The 20,648-nt window shown below is 44.0% G+C and overlaps 1 protein-coding gene and 1 long non-coding RNA gene across 4 annotated transcripts in view; one reads left to right on the forward strand and one right to left on the reverse strand.

Moving 5' to 3' along the window:
- Positions 1 to 7,210, reverse strand: HSPA13 (heat shock protein family A (Hsp70) member 13). The gene is made up of 5 exons (XM_029578680.1): positions 7,023 to 7,210; positions 4,517 to 4,857; positions 3,081 to 3,294; positions 2,229 to 2,396; positions 1 to 839 (listed from the first exon to the last, which is right to left on the reverse strand). The coding sequence occupies exons 1-5, from the start codon at positions 7,045 to 7,047 to the stop codon at positions 121 to 123; spliced, it is 1,467 nt and encodes a 488-aa protein (XP_029434540.1). The 5' UTR covers positions 7,048 to 7,210; the 3' UTR covers positions 1 to 120.
- A 93-nt stretch (positions 7,211 to 7,303) lies between these two features.
- Positions 7,304 to 20,648, forward strand: part of LOC115076725 — a 32,625-nt gene continuing 19,280 nt past the window's right edge. For all 3 annotated transcript variants that reach the window (XR_003852853.1, XR_003852852.1, XR_003852854.1), the window contains exon 1: positions 7,304 to 7,417. This is a non-coding gene — a long non-coding RNA (uncharacterized LOC115076725). The remainder of the gene's footprint in view (positions 7,418 to 20,648) is intronic.

Raw genomic sequence — 20,648 nt, forward strand, 5'->3', positions numbered from 1 at the left:
TTAAAGTAGTATAAAAGTTTGGTGCAATGTGTGTCTCTATATTGTCCTCCTCAGCTTTTTTTTTTTTTTTTTTACATTTTGAGGACAGCAGGTCTGGCGCCGGTTACACAGTCGTTCAGGTCAGTTAAAGTTTGTTTTCTGTAAATGCCTGTTAGGTATTTCTATGGCGCTGACTTGAAGAGGCCAGGAGCCTCCAACAATTCCAGCCTGGATTGCTACGCCTATTACTACAGCTAAGTCGGGATCTACAGAGGTGTTCGGGTCCTTCCCAAAGAACTCCTGGATCATTTGGCGTATTCGTGGGATTCGCGTGGAGCCCCCTACCAATACAATTTCATCTACCTCTGTCCTGTCCAAAAGCCCTTCTTTCAATACTCGCTGTATGGGCACGAAGATCTTCTGAAAGAGGTCTTCATTCAGAGTCTCAAAGAGTTTCCGTGTGATTTCCACCTTAAACACAACTTGATTTACCCTGCCACCCGCTGACAACTTTGCTCGCAGAGCTGAATCTCTCCCCTCTTCCCTTTGTGGAGGTTTCTCACCCTGCAGAGGATGCGAGTGGCCTTTCATCCTTTGCAGTGCTTCTTTTACCAGTGTGGCACTAGAACTGCTGTCTTTCACGTCTGAAGCTCTCTTCGTGTCGCCTGGCAGGGTCAGGGGCACATGGAGCCAGGAGGAGCTGCGGACTGTTAAGTTCAATTTGACAGCTTCTACAGCCTTCCTCAGTTGATGGATTTCTTCTTTACGGGAGGGCAAAGAACCGTATGTCTTATGAATCACATCATACAAATACCCCAGCAAGCGCTGATTAAAATCTTGTCCTCCAAGTTTGTTGTTACCTACAATATATATAACAATGATATATTACAGAACTATAATACATTTTCAGGATTAAAGGGGGCCATACACACAGAAGTACAGTGGACATTGAATTGCACAAACTCTTCGTACTAAAGATATCACCAAGGACACATGCTATTTGCAATGTTTTATATAATGTGTAGCTCACTATGTGCGTAATGCAGGAGAAAAAAAAGGTTTGATGAAATAAATAATTGGCCCCAGGAGCACGGTCATTTTTCTTATGATGCAGATGAAAACACTATGAGATATCTGGCCATTACACAACTTGGTACCTGCAGAATGGGGCCTGGTGAGCACTATATCACAACATAATATTTTTATTTTACACATTTAGATCTTAAACAAAGAATAACCCAAAATGGTTTACAGCAAAAATAATACAATTAATGGAATAATTTAAATTCTACAGGGGTCATTTTTCAGCACTGAGTGTCTGACTTAACTGGCCAACATGGGGCCAAGCTAAGTTAAGCTGATTTTCCATCAGATCTAGTTGGCTAGAATTATAGATGGAAATCATCCTAAATCTAGATGGCTAATTAGGGTGCTTGGACTGAAAATCCATGCTAGTCAGCTAAGTCCTCTCTCATTGGCTGACAGCCACTTCAACCCCTCCTCCTACCTGCCCAACTAAAAACTGTACTGGTACAGAGGGTTCTTCTAATCTCGCTGAAAGTTTCCTCATTTGAGCTAGGAAGCAGGCGCAGGCTTACCTCCTCCCAGCTTGGAAAGCAGCATTGCTCTGTGCTAGCCACCTAACTTCCTCCCCCCAAGGTAATCCTGCTCCTCAGCCTGCCCAGCATTACCTGGCTAAATGTAGCTGCCTGCTGGAAGTTTGCCTGCTCAGTCCAGTACGTTTTCAAAGCCGGGTAGATCCCCTTGAAAAATAAAGCTCATACCGGAATGGTTTAAACTGCATGATTAAGTTTAAAGGATATTTTTTCCTTTGGTTTTAATTAATTGCTTTAGATTTTTCTGAATGCTGGTGGTGGTAGTAACAGTTCATCTGTTTAGTTGGTAGAAGATGCCACAAACTGATCACACAAATCTATAAAAACAAACATAAAAAGATACTCTAGGAACTTCATAAAAAGTAGAATTTATGAAGCTGGGCACCCTCATTTGAGGCTACTCTGCGAGCTGCAACAGACTTTTTGCCAAAAAAACAACTAGGTTTCCAAAGGCTCCTTAAAATTGTCTTACAGTAACACATTTTACAGGAAGATTCAACACTGAGCATCTGTTCGGTTGATGTCAAATTTTAATAAAAGTGGGAAAAAAAGCATGCCTTTAAGACTTGGTTCTTGCTCTTCTTCTGCTCTGAGTGTGGCATGCAGATTTATAGAACAGAAACCAGCTTTTACCTGCCATAGCTCGCGTCAGAAACATTCCTCCTTGTTTATTCAACAGAGACACATCCAAAGTACCTCCTCCCAAATCTACCACCAAGACATTAGAGACATCCGCTTTATGGAGTCCATAAGCCATGGCTGCTGCAGTGGGCTCATTAATTACGCGCAGGATCTCAAGACCTAGGAGCAAATTCAAACATTTAAAAATAAAAGATAACACATTTTTAACTATGCTCCCCCTATTGTGGATACCTCTCATTAACCACATACTACCTCTTTCAAACAATGGTAGAAATAGCTGAAGTACCAAACACACGTTATATTTAGAATTACTTGGAATGGGCATCTATATATATCCCATTTCCTGTCCTCCTGATTACAGCAGTAGTGTGGGCAGCTGTGAGTGAATGGGCAAAGCAGGATGCATTTTGCAACAAGCAAGCCCAGATATCTGCTGCTAGGATTCTGAAGAGAAGGTAAAACTGGGTCCGACTTAAGGAAACCTGACCAAGGGTCAAAAGGCCATCACCACCTTGGTCTTTTTTTTTTTTTTTTTTTTTAGCTGCTGTGCCAGAAACGGAGAAGCACCAGGCTGCTGGGTATGACTGTCAAGGGAGCTCTGCTTGGTTGGTAACGATGTTTCTCATTTCCCAGTGTAACTGGGAACAGGTCACGCTCGGCACTCATTGCCAGGATAAACAAAAGCACCAGGTTTTATTCTCTTTTCATAGCTATTCACAAGCCACTTGTTCTTCCCCAGATTAAGTGCTGGCTTCTGCGCCGTGCAGCTGCTGCTCTTCGTTTTCTACCCATTGCCTGTGGCTTTTTTATTCCTTCTGTGTTTAAGGGAAAGTTAAGTCTTACCTGCAAGGTTTGCCGCCTTAATTGTGTAGTTTCTCTGCCTTTCATCAAACTCTGCTGGAACCGAAATGACTGCCCTGGACACTGGCAAGTCAAGATAGTTCTCTGCCATCTTCTTTAATTTCAAGAGCAGCTGGGAACTAATATATTCTGGTGTAACCGTGAAGGTTTCATTGGTTGACACAGAAAACTCAGCTGCTCCATTATTGTTCAAAACCTGAAAAAAAGTACAAAAAATGTAAAATGTTAGAAGTGCAGCACTTAGGCTCGTTCCACAATGCTGTTCTATATAAGCAGTGTCTTTCCTATGCTGGGCCATATTTGTCTGATTTGATATACACATATACTGCTTCTCTCTTGCCTTGTGACTGCTGGCAGGAAGATGAAACATCTTTCCTGTAAGCTGCATCACCAATGATGTGATGATCCATGAAACAGAAAACCCTCCAATTCCATTTCCTCATGGATTATCAACCTGCAGGATCTCCCTGGCACTGAAGAGGCCAATGTAAACTGCCAGCCGTCAGCAGCTTTATTACAGGCATAATCAACCTTCCCAATCAATGCCAGAAACAGTGCTGGAAACATGTTCTTCTCTCCAAAACTACAATGTACTTGTTTATTCCTTGACAGTCTGTCCTGATAAAATAGCAATGGGCCAATCCATGGAGATCATCTAATAGTTCCTGCTCCTGAAACAAAAGGCACTTGGTACATAGGGGGAAAATCCCTGTATCCATAAGCACATTGCATGGCTAAAGGAAAGGTAAAACAAGGACACCTATTTTGACCAGCAGCTGTAGCATCTTTTATACCTGCACACACTAAGTGCATCAGTGGTTAGGAACCTGCGTCAAATGTTCCAAGTATACCAAAGTCAAATGATTCTGTTCAAAATAAAGTAAATGAATAGCCGGGAGTGAGGTGAGGAAGTTTGCATGCATTTTATATAAGGAGCTGTATTTCCTCTTTTTAGATGGGGTATGTGGGGGGGCTAGATTGTCATACTGTTATTGTATTTTTGTACATTATTATGCTTCATTTTTACTTGAACTGTCAATATATTCAATGATACAAATATAAAATTAGATACACTAATGCAAGACAAGGTGGGAAAACGATCATATATAAGCACTGGTCACAGCTTGCTTACCCTTACCCAAGCAAGGGAGCACATTAAGTCTCCCTCTAAATGTTCTACAAATCAATTGAAAAAGAACTGGTCAAAACCTCAGAGACAGCCTTAATGCCAAAACGGATTTTTTTGTTTTTGTTATATAATTAAAATAGCCATCGCGAGCTCTATAGACAGATATACAAAACAGTTAAAGGTCCTTTAAGTGGTCTGGTATAGGAAGTACTGATCTGGATATAGATAATAAAACAGAGTTATGCACACTATCATCCAAAAAGTCTGACAAAGATCAACAACAACTCACCTTAAACTGGTATCTGCTTCTTTCCCTCACCAGCTCTTCTGAAGTAAAGATTTTTCCGATAAATCTTTTAGCATCATATATTGTGTTTTGTGGATTAGAATCTGCCAACTCCAGGCCATCATAGCCCACATGCACGTCTGTGCCCGTGAACGAGACAATGCTTGGAATGCTGAGATGGCCACTTTCATCCATGATGACCTTCACGTCCCCTGTGCCAGGATGGAACACTCCAACTGAACAATAAGTGGTCCCAAGGTCTATTCCAATTACTTTGGGTGTAGGGAGAGGTAAATACTGCTGTGCCAAATATCCAGCTAAGAGAAGAGCCAAAATGGCTGAACCTGAAAGAAGGATAGAAACTTACAAATATTATTTGTTCCTTTGGAAAGTGTATAATGCTATAATATAGCAACATTTGCTATTTAGTGACATAATATTTTTACTCACAGATGAGGATAGAAAAGGACTAATTCTATATTGGGAGAAATGAAGTAGATAGACAAAGGAGGAGCTGTAACATCTCCACTAGCTAACTTGTGGTAAGCTAGTCAGAAACAGTGGCAAGTTCACAATATTTTCTTAACTCCTCAAGGTGTTAAAAAAAACCCAGGAAATGCCTCAGAGAACAGTTATCATTATAAAACTTTGTGATGACGAAGGTGAATTTCCTGGGACAGAGAGGACTTTTCTTTCCTATGTGACCGTGCATTCCAAACAAAGGGAGAGCAAGGCCAGTCCAAAAGAGTTGGGTTTTCAGTTGGCCATGCTGACCATCCATCACTTATATTTGCACACATTTGCTCTAAGAGCCTGGTTAACCTGCATTTCCAAAAGGATACACTTTATGCTCAGAAATGAATAAAAGTCATAACAGGGGGGAAGAAGAAGAGAGAATGCTGTCATGTGTCTTCCTCTCAAGACAATGTTGATGAAAACGAGAGACTTTTTCAGGAACATTTCTCTCTCTAGTACAAGTCACTCAAATGCTACAGCAAAGTGGGGGAAACTTTCAGGGAGAGATTTTATCCGTTACTCCCATCTTATATGGGGATTTCCTTTTTACTGATTCCCCACCACGCTTAAAGATTAAGCCCGGTGCGCACCAAAACCGGGAGATGCACACACAGGTCAGTCCAGAAGATTTTAAAAGCTGCCTGGGTACGTGCGTACCTGACACACCAAATGAAAAGTTCACAAAAAGGAATGGGGCGTGGTCTTGCGGGACATGGGCGGTCCTGGATTTTAACTTGAAGTTGGACGCACAGGCGCATGCTGCGGTCCCCTGCGGCGTCACTTTACTTCTGCTATGGATGATGTGCGAGATATAAAATAAAGATAAATATACAGATCTGCAGGGTTTTAAGGGTTGGGGCTAATAGAGGAGAACGGTGGCTATTAAACTAGGAGGGTTTGGAAGTCCTATCCCTTACTTGGGCAAACTGGCAATGGTGTCGGCACGCATGATTTTTAAAATTCCCCCACTTATGCAGTAGAAATGGCATTTGCGCACATCCGCTTAAAATTGCGTGCACATGTGTGTGTGGTCAGGCTATTTTATAACATGCACGCATATAGATGCGCTGTTATAAAATGGAAGCGTCCTTGGGTGCGGGCCGACGAACGTGCTCACATATTGTAAATCGTTGTGATGGCAAACCCGAATGACGGTATATAAAACTTGATAAAATAAATAAAATAAAATGTGCTCTCGCAGCCTGTTTAAAAGTTACTGGCAAAAGTTTTAATGGACTCCAAAAGGCAGTTTCAATATTCAAAATATAAAATTCAGAGCACCGAGGATGTCTAAACCAGAAACCTCAAAATCAATGCACAAAGTAACCCAGCTCCTCTTCCTTTTTTCAGGACACTCTGAAAGCCATTTACAACCAGATCAGAGCTGCATGGATATACAGAAAAGTACTACACAAACAAACAAACAAACAAACACAATTGTATCCCAAGATAATAATTAAGAAATAAATCCATTGGGAAAACAGGATCAAAGGAAGTTGTTGCTCATTCATAATAATAATAAGCACCTTCGTTTAATGAGTTATAATGAAAACATTCACAGTGATTGGTTTCAGTGGCAGCTCCCATATCCAGTGCCTCCCTCTCAATTGGATGGGCAGCTCACACTGCAGGTTTACTAATTTCATTCATGAAGTGCGATGTACAGCGCTATGTCTACGCAGCTTCTAGGCCGAGCAACATGATGAAGCATCTCCTTAAAGGCAGAATCACTCAAACAAACAACAAAAAAGCAGCAAGTCTCAGCTACAGCTCTGTCAGCAGGAAGATGGTCCAACTCCCCCAACAAGGGCACAGGCAAAGTGCGCTGCTTAACAACAATAATCCCAAATGTTTATTTGGGATTATTGTTTCACTGCGGTCCCCCGCAGTGAAAGTCAAGCAGGCGGGGGCTGAGGAGGGCCGGGGAAAGGCTTGCTCAGTCCGCCTCGGTCTCCCTCTCTCCCAGGCGGCTCATTGACCCTGCCTTACCCACCTAACATTGTCATCTCTCCGGCCATCTCGCCGCTTCGTCCGGTTGTAAGAGGCCCGAGCGCCCGGAAGCCGCTTCCTGTCCTGACTGCTGACTGTACTTTTCCGTCAGCCGGGCTCGGGCTCAGTGACGCTCTGCCGCCGCCGAGCAGTCTGGGAGTTGTGGTCCTCCAAGGCCGGGGTCCGGGCCCGGACCTCGCCGCTGGGCAGCCTGGGAGCTGTAGTCGGCTGAGCCTGAGAGGCCCGGATGTGGCGCTAGTTCTGCCCGCCTCTTGTTCTTCAGCTTCCGGGTGCTGTGAGGGGAGGTTATGCGGAGTTCGTACAGCTGTGAGGACGGGACTCCCGAGGCAGGGGAAAATCCGGTTGTTAGATTATTTTTAGGTCCAATATTTTCTTATGGTATGAAAACCAAATACTATTATATTCTAGTGCATTTGAAGAGGGTTTTAAGGCACGTACGTCTTTTTTTTTTTTAAATTATTTTACCAATGGGCTGTCCCACTTCGCCTTGTAATCTTGGGCAAGACACTTTATCTCCTATTGCCTCAGGTACCCTTTTGGAGTAGGGATTTAGTATCCCACAATACTTGGCGCTATTCTACAGTGCTATAAAATAAGTGTTATACTTATTATTTATTTACTTATTTATAACATTTATATCCTGTCCAGTTACCAAAAACTGTTCTGGATGGTTTCCATAATATACATAATCATAAACAAAACAACATAAAACAATACAAAGTACAGAATTAAAAGTTAAAAACATTCTTAAAGCTAAGTTAATTAAAAGCTTCCTTAAACAGGTAAGCTTTGACCTGCTTTCAAAACAATTTAGTCTTGCATCTGCCAGATGATTACTGGGAGCTCATTCCGGAGGACCGGAGCCACCCATGAGCAGGCTCTGATTCTTGTCTCCTGTAGCTTAGCCCTTCTAACCTCTGGCACATTTAATAAAAACATACTTTCTGACCTCAATGCCCGCTGAGGTATATGCCAGGAAACTAGGCTTTTGAGGTTGCCCCTCAAAATTGATTTTGAACAATGGTCTTACTATTGGGGGTAGGGGGAGTCAAGAGTCATCCCAGTTAAAATCATCCCCAAGATACCCCGCCAGTGGTGGCTGGAAGGAAGGGAAAGCAGCGACATTTCAGAATCTGTTCTCATGGATCACCCGGTTCATGCTCCTTTCCCCATTGTGCCCCGGTTTGGTGCCTCTAACCTGTGCCTGATTGCTCCCCTTGTGCCTTTTCTTGCTCTCTTATGTGCTTTAAACAGCTGTTGGAACCATGCAGTACTCTGCAGAACCCTACATGGTTAAAACAGTTGATATTTGAACCACTTGGGCTATGGGAGAAGGGAAAGAGGTGCTGCCCCGGTAGCAGGATTAAGTTAGAATAGAAGCATGGGGCTGGGGCAAGAAGAGGGAGGGAGGGAGGTAGGAGCAATAAGTAGGTTTGAAGGGTAGGAAGGGCTTGAGAGGTTGTGTGAATGATCTGGAGGACTGGGGAGAGGGAAAGGGAGGGGTGAGGAGGAAAAGCAGGGCTATTGGAAGGCATGAGAGAAATAGTTGCCTGGGGTGCGAGTCCCATGGGATACCATGTTACTGCTGTCACTGTCATTTACTGTGGTGCCAGACCTCAGTTCCTGCACAACTGCTTCCGAGAGGCCCAAAGGAACTATTGGCAGCCACATCAGCAGTTGGGGATTTCACCCCGCAGCATTACCCTGTGTCGTCATCATCTCTCTGCCTGAGGAACTATATAGCTTCTTCTGTGAAAGGGGTGAGAGAAGGTGTAATGGGGCTGGGTAGGGAGTAAGAGAGTTGGAAGCAGAGGAAGAATGAATAAGGGGAGAAGCTAGGGTTGTTGAGCAGATTGGAGGCAGAGGAAAGTAGTTAAGGACTGGTTAGGGGCTGAGTATGGAGGAAAGCTGGGGAAGCAACAAATGGGGAGATAGTCTTGGAATGGAGTGAGAGTGAGGGATGGAAAATTAATAGGTAAATGAAAGGTGACAAAAGGGAGATTGAGGACTAGAAATTGAGAAGGTGAAATCTTGCTATGAGTGGCTAGAAAAGCAGAAAAAATATAAGATCATAAGATTTGCCATAATGTACTTGGCAGAATCCCAAAACGTAAATAGATTCATGCTGCTTATCCCAGGGATAAGTGATGGATTTCAGTAAGTCACCTTAATAATGATTTATGGCAGTGGCATAGCCACCAGTGGGCCACGGCCCACCCACTTTGTGCTCAAGCCCACCCAATCAGTGTTTCCCGGTGCCAAGAAGAAGAGGCCCAATGTAGGGCCTTTGTGGAGCTCATCCCACACAGCCCGAGAAGGTCCAACGCAGGGCTGTCACAGAGCTTATCCTGCAAAGCCTGAGAAGAGGAGACCTGTCATAGGGCCATTGTGGAGCTCATCCCGCGCAGCTCGAGAAGAGGAAGCCCGACGCAGAGCTGTCGTGGAGCTCATCCCGCGCAGCTCGAGAAGAGGAAGCCCGACGCAGAGCTGTCATGCAGCTCATCCCATGTGGCCCGAGAAGAAGCGGCCTTTTGCAGGGCCATCATGGAGTTCATCCCACGCGGCCTGTCGCAGCAAGGAGGTCTAGGAGAGAGGGAGAGCCCTGTTAGAGTGTGTGTGGGAGTGAGAAGCCTGTGTGTGTGTATGCGTGAGAGAGAGAGAGAGCATAGGAATGAGAAGCCTGTGTATATGCATGAGAGATCATAGGAATGAGAAGCCTATGTGTGTATGTGTGAGAGAGAGCATAGGAATGAGAAGCCTGTGTATATGCATGAGAGATCATGGGAGTGAGAAGCCTATGTGTATATGTGCGAGAGAGAGCGTGGTTCGGAGTGGGAAACTTGTGTATGTGTGTGTGTGTGAAAGCATGGGAATGAAAAGCCTCTGTGCATATGTGTGAGAGAGATCACGGGAGTGAGAAGCCTGTGGGTTGTGTGTGTATGAGAGCATGGGAGTGAGAAGCCTGTGTGTGTGTGTGAGAAAGCATATGGGAGTGAGAGTGAGAGAGTGAGTGTGTGGGAGTAGAAGCCTGTATGAGGGAGGGAGGGAGGGAGGAAGGAAAGAAGACAGGAGAAGAGAGAAGAAACAGAAAGAATAAAAGAGACCTTGAAAAGGAATTAGGAAAAGACAGACCAGGGAAAAAGAAAATGCAACCAGCTGATTAGAAAAATAAGATCAGTCAATGAAGGTAAAAACAAATTATTTTGACTTTCAGTGATTGAAATATGCAATCTTTGGGAATGTGCATTTTTTACTTATTTCTATTTTACTTTTTCTTCAATATTCCACTATTCACAGAGTCTGGTTTCTTGGGTTTTCTATTTCCATCTTGTCTGCGTGTTTCTGTTTCTAATTTATAGTTTCTTATTCTGTATTAGGTAATTAACTAGTTAATAGTTTCTTTTTCTGTCTGTGTTGCACAAGTGTGACAGAGGTGCAGTATTTCGGCTAGCATGTTGTTTCTTTGTAGGGATTTGTAGCAGTCCAGTTTGCTCAGTAGGTGTATTAGTGTTCTAGGACCTGGCATAATGTTTGCCTTGCTGCCTTTTCATAGATAAAGTTGCTGCTGTTATGGTGTGGTATGGCAAGGTTCTAGATGGTTTTTTATTATATTTTTGTAGGGGTTTGTATTACATCACAAAGTGCTTGGCAGTGGATGGAATTTCCTTTGCTGTTACTGAGGTGACACCAGAATCTGAATATATATTTTTTTGCATGTTGGGTTATAGTATGAACAGTCCTAGTTCTGCTTTGCACCCATTGCAAATCTTATGATTCTTTTGATTATTGCTGTTTTGTTGTAGTTATAATATATTCTGCATTTTTGGAAAGAGGATTCATAAAAGAATACTTTGATATTTGTTTCATTACATGATTGGATCTGATGTTTCTCTGAAGTGTTCTTTGTTTACTTTTTATACGATATTGTGCATTTATAAACTGAAATATATATAAAATAAATTAATACAAATCAATAAGCTATTTTTAATGTTGGTAAGTGCTTGAAACAAAATATTTTAAAATATCATTCACGATGCATGGTGGCTGTTACAGACTATGAAGAAATCCAATGTCAGGTGCATACTAAGGTATTATTTATTCATAAGAGTACAACTAGTAGGGCTCAAACTTATATGCCTACTGCTCACCCATGTTAACCTTGGGCCCCCAAAAAATTCAGTTCTGGCTACACCACTGGTTTATGGACTTTCCTTCCAAGAACTTGTCTAAATGTTTTTTAAACCCAGCTAGTGTAGCAGATTTCACCACATCCTCTGGCAACAAATTCTAGAGCTTAATTATGCTTTGAGTAAAACAATATTTTCTCTTATTTGTTTTAAATGTACTACTTAGTAACTTCATTGCATACCTTCTAATCTTTGTACATTTTAAAAGAGTAATCCAATTTGTGTTTACGTATTCCATTCAGCTCATTATTTTATAAACCTCTATCATATTTCCCCTCAGCTGTTAGGATTTGGCCGAGGTGAGAGGTGGTACTGCCCAGGGGAGGAGCCCCGCTGAGCCTCACCATCGGGAGGCGGAGTCTCAGCTGTGGGATATTATACAGCAGAGGTAGAGAAGGAGAAAGAGAGGGTGACCCCAGGAGGTGGGCCACGGAGCGACAGCGCAGATGCTGACATCAGACTCAGCTCGGATGACTGGAGTCAGGCACTCCCGAGGAGCGGGAGTGCCGGGAGATAGTTACAGTCACAGAAGTACACTGGTCCGTAGAGATGGTACACAAGAGGGTTCCTCGGTGGAAGGTCACGTAGTGGTCCGCAGAGCGGAGTACACCGGCGAGGGTTCCTCTATCGATATCACAGCGTGGGTCTGCAGAGCAGGGTAGACCTGGAGATGCTTCCTCTAATGATGTCACGGCAATGGTCCGCAGAGCGGGGTACACCGGAAAGAGGGTTTCCACGTAGATATCACAACAGGGGTCCAAAGCGTGGTACTTACAGCGACTGAAGACTGTTCAATGCTGCTCCCCCAAGGGGAGGAGCCAGCAGTTGGCACTATTCCGTGGGCGGAGTTAATGATTTATTGTGGGTTGGCTCCTACAGAGTGGCAGTCAGTATGATACCGCTCAGCAATGTAAGAGATAAACACTTAATGTAAATTGGTGAATCCTTGGGCTGATGGCAGATGACAGCGCCCCCAAGAGGATCTTCTGAGAGGGACCACCGGCTATGCTGGAGTATGAAGACAAACACAGATAGTTCTTTATTAGACAGGAAGTAGAACCACCAGAGGTGGCAGTAGTGAGCTGATGTGCCCGGCAGGGCTGAAGTCCCTCTGATACTGGAATTGCGGTCTCTGGGTTGCTGAGGATTGTAGATATCTGTAATGGCTTCCATGCAACAGAGAGTCTTCAGTATTCAGGAACAGGAGCCGAAGGCGGGTACTGGTTCCTATATGCAGTCTGGAATGAGAACTTACAATATCTGTGTATGAGATGGCTTCTGGAATGGAAGAGAGTCTTTGGAGGAGATTAGGAACATAGGCCCTCGTGGAGCGAGTACCGGTTCCTATCTGTAATAGAACTCACTGTTTTCACGTCTGCGATCGCTTCCAGGTAGTAAGGAGTCTTCTGGGCATTCAGGGACGTAGGCCCTCATGGAGCGAGTACCGGATCCCGTCTTAGCAATCTGAAATCAAGAAGAGGGAGCGAGCCCCTGAGGAGCAGGTACCCCTGGTAAGTACAAGAAGGCAGAGTAGCTTGGGTGAATCGTATCCAAGAGAGTAAGATTCGAGTCCTTGCTAATTCGATTCGTAGTTGCAAGCAAAGACCTTTTAAGCTGGAAGCGGATGACATCACTGCGGGGGGACGCCCCCGAGGTTTGCGCCCTTGCCGGTACAAACTCTGGAGCGCGCGCCCTTACATCATCAGAAACATGGCGGATCCGCAGCATCAGGCCACCCGGGGATTCCGAAGAGATGTGGCAGGAAGACGCCACAGCCGCAAGCTGTCCCTCAGACCTGGAAGGAGTCGCCACGCAGGTAGAGAGGGTGGAGCGAGTGCAACAGACAGGCACGAACGCAACAAAGACAAGTAGTAGTTCTGTAGAAAGCCTCGGGAAGCCAGGCAGGCAGGAGTCTGGGTGAAAGGCCCTCCGAGGAGCGGATAGCCAAGAGACGAGGCAGGGCCCCCGAGGAGCAGGTACCCGATAGTCTCACACCGCGGAAGCAGGAGCCGGAACAATGCTGAAGAGAGTAGGTAGATACAGCAAATTAACTCATTGCGAAGTCGCCGGCTGTCTGGGCTGGCGAGCTTAAATATTGAGGTTGAGTGACATCATCTGATGGGGATGCCCCCGAGGTTCCTGCCATGACGTGGTTAAAGCAGTCGGGGAGCACGCATGCCTAGGGAACCCTGAGGGTAAGATGGTGGTCGGCAGCGTCCATGCTTCTCAAGCAGGCCCGGGAACGGAGCCAGAAGGCCGGTGGTAGTTGGCAGAGGCCGCACGTTTGCCCAACGGAGCCAAGGCAGTAAAAAAAGAGGTGAGCGGCCGCGGAGCGTAACATCAGCTGACTCTTTTCCAAGCTGAAGAGCCCTAATCTCTTTAGCCTTTTCTCATTGGAGAATGGTTCCATCCCCTGTATTATTTTGGTTGCCCTTCTCTGTACCTTTTCCTAATTCTAATATATCTTTTTTGAGATGTGGTGACCAGAATTGCACATAATACTCAATATGTGGACGCAGGATGGAGAGATACACAGGCATTGATATTCTCTGTTTTATTCTCCATTACTTTCTTAATAATTCCTAGCAGGGCGGTTCTATAATGAGGCAGGGTGAGGCGGCCTCTTCAGGTGGCAAGATTTTGAGGCAGCAAAATTGCCCCCTGAACCCTTCTGCTACAGCCACCTCACCCTTCATTCAGGCAAACTCCGGTGGCAGGTAAACCAGCCGTGCTGGTGGCATGGAGTAGCGACATGCTGGCGGGGTTTCCACTCCCCACCAGCAAAAGGATGATCCAGTGGCAGTGGCGTACTAAGGGGGGGTGCCTGCCGGGAAGTCAGCGGCCATGAGCGGAGCCCATCCCGCTCGTGGCGGAAGAAGAGGGAGGCCTCCGGGCAGTGAGCGGTGGAAGCAGGGCTGGTGGAAGCTACGGGTCTGGAGCCGCTAAGTGCATAGCCTGTTCTTCTTCCCTCCCACGCAGCCTGAAAGAGGAAGTGGTGGGTTGGCGCGGGCGGGGAAGGAAAGGTCATGCAATGGCGGCCCGAAGCAGAAAAAAGATCAGCGCGAGTTCTGGGTTGCACGAAGAGGCAGCATTAGCATTTGCAAGTGGAACAGCAACAGCGCTGCCCCCTCCCCCCACTGCAAGTCCAGGAAGCAGAGCCGCAGCAGCTCTGCGCGGCCTCAAGAAAAGTGACGAGACCCCCGTCTGTCATGGGAGCTGAAGGAGGAAGCTGCTGATGTACTTCTTATGGGGCACAGAGTAGCAAGTGAAAGAGTGCGTTTGTGTCTGTGTGTGTGTGTGCGTGTCTATGTGTGTGTGTGTCTGTGTGCGTGTCTATGTGTGTGTGTGTGTTTATGTGTGTGTGTCTGTGTGTATGTGTGTGTGTCTGTGTGTGTGTGTGTGTGTCTATGTGTGTGTGTGTCTGTGTGCGTGTCTATGTGTGTGTGTGTGTTTATGTGTGTGTGTCTGTGTGTGTGTGTGCGTGTCTATGTGTGTGTGTGTCTGTGTGCGTGTCTATGTGTGTGTGTGTCTATGTGTGTGTGTCTGTGTGTGTGTGTGTGTGTCTATGTGTGTGTGTGGGAGTCAGGGAGGGTGCATGTTTATGAGTGAGAGAGGGAGCCTGTGTGAAGGAGAGGGGAACTGGAAATCACAGGGGGGGGGAGTCGGAGAAGTGAAATTTTGGGGGGGAAGGGGATGGAGAAGTGAATCTGGGGGGGAGGGGGTGCCAAATAAAGTATCCACCCTGGCTGCCAAATACTTTAGGTATGCCACTGTCCAGCAGTCAGTCACTGCGATGCCGCCAGGGTCTGAGATGGTGCCATTGTTTCCCCCGCAGCCGGCAGCAGAAGAAGCCTTGCTGTACAGCCAGAGAAAAGGTCCAACATGTATGTGTGAAAGAGACTTGCCCTGTGAGAGTGAGTGCCTGTGTGTGAGACAGACTTTGTGAGTGTGTATGAGAGGGTGTGCGTACGCATATGAAAGGATGGGGATGTATATGTGTGTGTGTGTATAAGAAAGGGTGTGTGTGTGTGTATGAATGGGTGGGTGAATGGCTTTATGCTTATGAGAGGCTGTGTGGAGTTGAGTGTGTGTATGTATGCGGATGGTGGAGGTGGTGTGTGTGTATATATATGAGATGGGTGTATGTGTGTGTATGAGAGGGTTTTTGTGTACGTGTGTGTCTATGAGTGAGAGTGCCTGCACCCGTATATGTGTGTGTGTGTGTGTGTGTGAGAGAGAGTACCTATATATATATGTGTGTGTGAGAGAGGTTAAAGTTTCTGCATGCTCCTCCAATCTATGACAATCTCAGTATCTGGAAAGAAATACGACGAGTGAGGTAATCAAATTTGCAGATGACACAAAATTATTCAGAGTAGTTAAATGTCAAGCAGATTGTGATAAATTGCAGGCGGACCTTGTGAGACTGGAAAATTGGGCATCAAAATGGCAGATGAAATTTAATGTGGATAAGTGCAAGGTGGAGCATATAGGGAAAAATAACCCATGCTATAGTTACACCATGTTAGGTTCCATATTAGGTGCTACCACCCAAGAAAGAGATCTAGGCGTCATAGTGGATAACACATTGAAATCATTGGTTCAGTGTGCTGTGGCAGTCAAAAAAGCAAATAGAATGTTGGGAATTATTAGAAAGGGAATGGTGAATAAAACGGAAAATGTCATAATGCCTCTGTATCGCTCCATGGTGAGACCGCACCTTGAATACTGTGTACAATTCTGGTCACCGCATCTCAAAAAAGATATAATTGCGATGGAGAAGGTACAGAGAAGGGCTACCAAAATGATAAGGGGAATGGAACAGCTCCCTTATGAGGAAAGACTAAATAGGTTAGGACTTTTCAGCTTGGAGAAGAGACGGCTGAGGGGGATATGATAGCGGTGTTTAAAATCATGAGGAGAACGGGTAAATGTGAATTGGTTATTTACTCTTTCAGATAATAGAAGGACTGGGGGCACTCCATGAAGTTAGCATGTGGCACATTTAAAACTAATCGGAGAAAGCTCTTTTTCACTCAGTGCACAATTAAACTCTGGAATTTGTTGCCAGAGGATGTGGTTAGTGCAGTTAATTTAGCTGGGTTTAAAAAGGGATTGGATAAGTTCTTGGAGGAGAAGTCCATTACCTGCTATTAATTAAGTTGACTTAGAAAATAGCCACTGCTATTACTAGCATCAGTAACATGGGATAGACTTAGTTTTTGGGAACTTGCCAGGTTCTTATGGCCTGGATTGGCCATTGTTGGGAGTCAGGATGCTGAGCTTGATGGACCCTTGGTCTGACCCAGTATGGAATGTTCTTAATCTAAAGTCCCCAGGTATGGAGAGTGGGAGATTTATTTTTTTATCCTTCTTAGTTTTAATTATTGGTTGTGATGTATCTGCTGTTTTGAAATATTTTATTAGTGTTTGGTAATATTTTAAACATTTTTATACATGTTTTTAATTGGCTGAATTTATCAGCAGATTTGACATTCTTTTTATTGGTAGGTTTAATGGTTTATATTGCTTGATTGTGTTTGCATTGCTTATTTGATTGTGTTTGCATTGCTTACAGAATTTGGCTTATTGTGATTTCCAGTTCAGTTTTTGTCTGCACATTTCAATGTATATTTTATGATCTCTTTATTCTATATTTGGTGAGAGTCTATCTGTATTCTGCTTGTGTGACTGAGGCTTTAGTTATTCTGCTAGCATGTAGTTTCTGGGTAGGGATTTACAACAACCTGGCTTTAATCTGTTTTCCTATTAGGAGGTGTATTGGTGTTTAGGGCCTGATGTAATATTTACAGTGTGGCTTTTTCATTGGTTGAGTACTAGCAGTTATGATATGGAAGGCTTACTATATTGGAATTGTAGCTCAGTTTATTCCTGACTTTCTGTGGGCCAAGTCCATACCCAGTGCACTTTACCATAGGCCTAATACCATATGGGATCCAGTAAACCACCTTGATTACTATGAGAAAGGTAGTTTATTGTCTATTAAAATATTATTATTGAGAGTATGTTTTTTTTTGCGTGTATGCCTATATAATATATATGTTGTTGTAAATGATATTTTTACTTCAGAAGATTTTACTTTGAATGTGTATTTTCCATATGAAATCTGCCTTTTTAGGTTGGGGATGTTAAATTTTAAAATGGAAAAGAATGTATAAGGTTTAATTATGTGGGGAGGGAAGGGGGAATGAAAGGCTGTAAGGTTTGTCTAGGGCACCTAATACACTTGTATCAGCCCTAAGAGAGAGTGTGACACACACACAGACTCCCACCATTCACCAACCTCTCACACCCCAGGGGGCAGGTCCTGGAGAAGGGTGGGAGGCAGGCAATAGGGAATGGAGGAGTCCTACTTCTAGACCCAGGGGGTGGGTTGGCCAAAGGCTGCCCCGCCCCATTTCTCCAGCGCCCCCTAGTGCGGACGCCAAGACTGAGAACAAAAAAAATAACAGGCCCAAAAACAGAGTGGTTAGAGCAGTGGGTTGTAAAGAAGGGAAGCCAGGGTTCAAATCCTATTGCCATTCCTTGTGACCTTGGGCAAGTCACTTCACCCTCCATTGCCTTCCCCTGATTTCACCTGCACTGGGCCATGGGGGGGGGGGGGGGGGGGGGCGTCATTTCATCCTTCACCTCAGGCAGCAGATTGCCTTGAGCCACCCCTGATTCCTAGCAGTCTATTTGCTTTCTTGGCTGCTGCTGCACCTTGAGCAGAGGATTTCAATATATTGTCCACAATAATGTCGATTCTTCTCCTGAATGGTGACTCCTATTGTGAAAGTTTGTTTTGTATAGCTGTTATTTAGATTGCTCTTCCCTACATGCATCACTTTCTTTGCACTTTTCCACATTAAATATCATCTGCCATTTGGATGCTCAGTCTTCCAGTCAAAGCTCTTGTAGATTTAACAACTTTGAAAAATGTATCATCCCACTCATTGTTCCCATTTTCAGGTCATTTATAAATATGTTAAAAAGCAGTGGTCCGAGAACAGATCCCTGAGGTTCTCCACTATTCACCTTTCTCCATTGAGAAAACTGACCATTTAGCCCTACTCTCTGTTTTATTTTAACCATTTGGTAATCCACAATAGGACACTGCCTCCTATCCCATGACTTTTTAATTTCCTCACAAGTCTGTCATGAGGGTCTTTGTCAGACATTTTCTGGAAATCCAGATACACTATATCACCTTTATCCATGTGCTTATTTACACTTTCAAAAAACTGTAGCAGATTGGTGAGGCAAGACTTCCTTCAGCTAAATCCATGTTGACTTTGTCCTAATAAATTATGACTATGTATATGTTCAGTAATTTTGTTCATTATGATAATTTCTACCATTTTGCTCGGCACTGACTTCAGACTGTAGTTTGTTGGATCACCCCCTGGAACCCTTTTATAAAATTGACATTACGTTGGCAACCCTCCAGTCTTCAGGTATCATCGATGCGTCTAAACATAGTTTACAAATTACTAATGTAAAGAGGGCTTTACCTCTTTACTAAATAGTTTTCCCTTTGGCCTGCTTTGGGAGGACTTTGCATTTTCGATCTCTTCCTGGCGGTATGCCCATGCCCCTTTTGGGATGAGTCTTGCTCCATATATATTCTTGTGTGAGCATGCTCAGAACGAGAGAGTAGGTGATACTGCAGGTTGGAGGAGTTGAGTGGACTTCACAGTCTGCCAAGAGTAGAGAAGGATCCCCTTCTTGGAAGGGCCAGAGTTTTGGCTGGTGGTTGACTCCCGTGACCAATTAATAGTGGGTAGTGCCTGCTGCTGGCGCTGTCTTTTCCATGACCAGAAACCAATGGAAGCAACTTTTTGGCTGTTTTGAGAAGTATTTTTGAGAAGTTTGAGGAAGAGTTTTGAGATTTATTTTACCCTTTATGGTGAGGGTTTTGGCATGGACACGGATTCAGTGGGAATATCAAGAGTCGGATGCAGAGACTATGGCTTTTGTTATAATAATTTTTATTGTGCTGTTCATGACTTTTGCCACTCTGTTTTGGATTTTGTTTGATTTGAACACCATCTGGCTTCATTTCAGTCTGCCTCTCCATTAAGAAGACTCCACCCATGTGATTATATTTTGTGAGAATGGTTTGAGGTGCTTGTGACTGTGTCACCCAAGGGGGGTTTACCTTCCCCACCCCTACCCCTTGCCAGAAGAACCCCAGTGTGAAGTGCATTTGAGTGAAATAGGAGTCTGGGACGTGATAGACAGCTCTGGAACCTTGAGCCTCCTTATTGTAGTGCAGCCCACCAAGCAAGGGGGGGGGGGGTTTACACTAATAGTTTGTCTGCAGTTTCATTTTTCAGTTCTTTCAATACTCGGGATGTAAACCATCTGGTCTAGGTGATTTGCTACTCTTTAGTTTGTCAATTTGCCTTATTACATTCTCCAGGTACACTGAGATTTGTTTGTTCTTCTGACTCATCAACTTTAAATATAATTTCTGGCATGGGTATCTCCTTTACATCTTCCGCAGTAAAGAGCAAAGAATTTATTTAGTCTCTCCACTATGGCCTTGTCTTTCCTAACTGCTCCTTTCACCTCTTTTTTTTATTTTTAATTTAATCTTTATTAATTTTTCACAAATGACTTACATCATGAAAACAAGAAAATATGTTTCACAACACTATAACCAATATAGAAATTAAAACAATAATTTTTTACTGCTGGTACATATTCCATAATAGGGGGGGACTCAGGTAAACATTTCCAAAATATTCATTAACATTACTAAGAAACGGCAAATAATTCCTTATTTTGATCATTCAAATAAACAATATTTAAAGAGAAGGGAGGTATATTATTTTTACTGGGCATGCACTCCTGATACTTCCACTTGAGTTTTATCAACCAAAAAGGTTTCTAAATGTGTAGGGTCCAGAAATCCAAATCTCTTCCCTCTATAGTTAACACAGCATAGACAGGGAAACTTTAGGAAAAAAGTTGCGCCTACTGCAAGTACACCCGCTTTCAATGATAAGAAATATTTTCTTCTAAGTTGTGTGGCCCCGCTCCTTTCACCTCTTGATCGTCTAGTTGTCCAAATGACTCCCTGGCAGGCTTTTTGCTTCAAGTATACCTGAGAAAGTTTTTATTATGAGATTTTGCTTCCATGGCAAGCTTCTTTTCAAATGCTTTCAGTGCTTTGCATCTAACTTGCCAGTGCTTATGCTGTTTCCTGTTTTCTTCATTAAGATCCCTTTTTCTTCATTAAGATTCCATTTTTTGCAAGATGTTCTTTTAGCTATAACAGCCTCTCCTTTTAACCATGCCAGTAGTCATTTTGCCTTCTTTCTACATTTAGTAATGCGTGAAATACATCTGGTCTGAGCTTCTAAGATGGTATTTTTAAACAAGGTCCATGCCCGCTGTAAACTCTTAACCTTGGC

This window comes from Rhinatrema bivittatum, chromosome 15 (genome assembly GCF_901001135.1).
Source record: "Rhinatrema bivittatum chromosome 15, aRhiBiv1.1, whole genome shotgun sequence".
NCBI classification, from domain to species: domain Eukaryota; kingdom Metazoa; phylum Chordata; class Amphibia; order Gymnophiona; family Rhinatrematidae; genus Rhinatrema; species Rhinatrema bivittatum.

Coding starts and splice junctions, on each gene's coding strand:
- HSPA13 (XM_029578680.1), bottom strand. CDS start 7,047: ATGGCCGGAGAGATGACAATGTTAG. Junction 4,858..7,022: donor CGGAGAGATGACAATGTTAG/GTGGGTAAGGCA, acceptor TCCTTCTTTCAG/GTTCAGCCATTTTGGCTCTT. Junction 3,295..4,516: donor GAAGCAGATACCAGTTTAAG/GTGAGTTGTTGT, acceptor ACTTTTTTTCAG/GTTTTGAACAATAATGGAGC.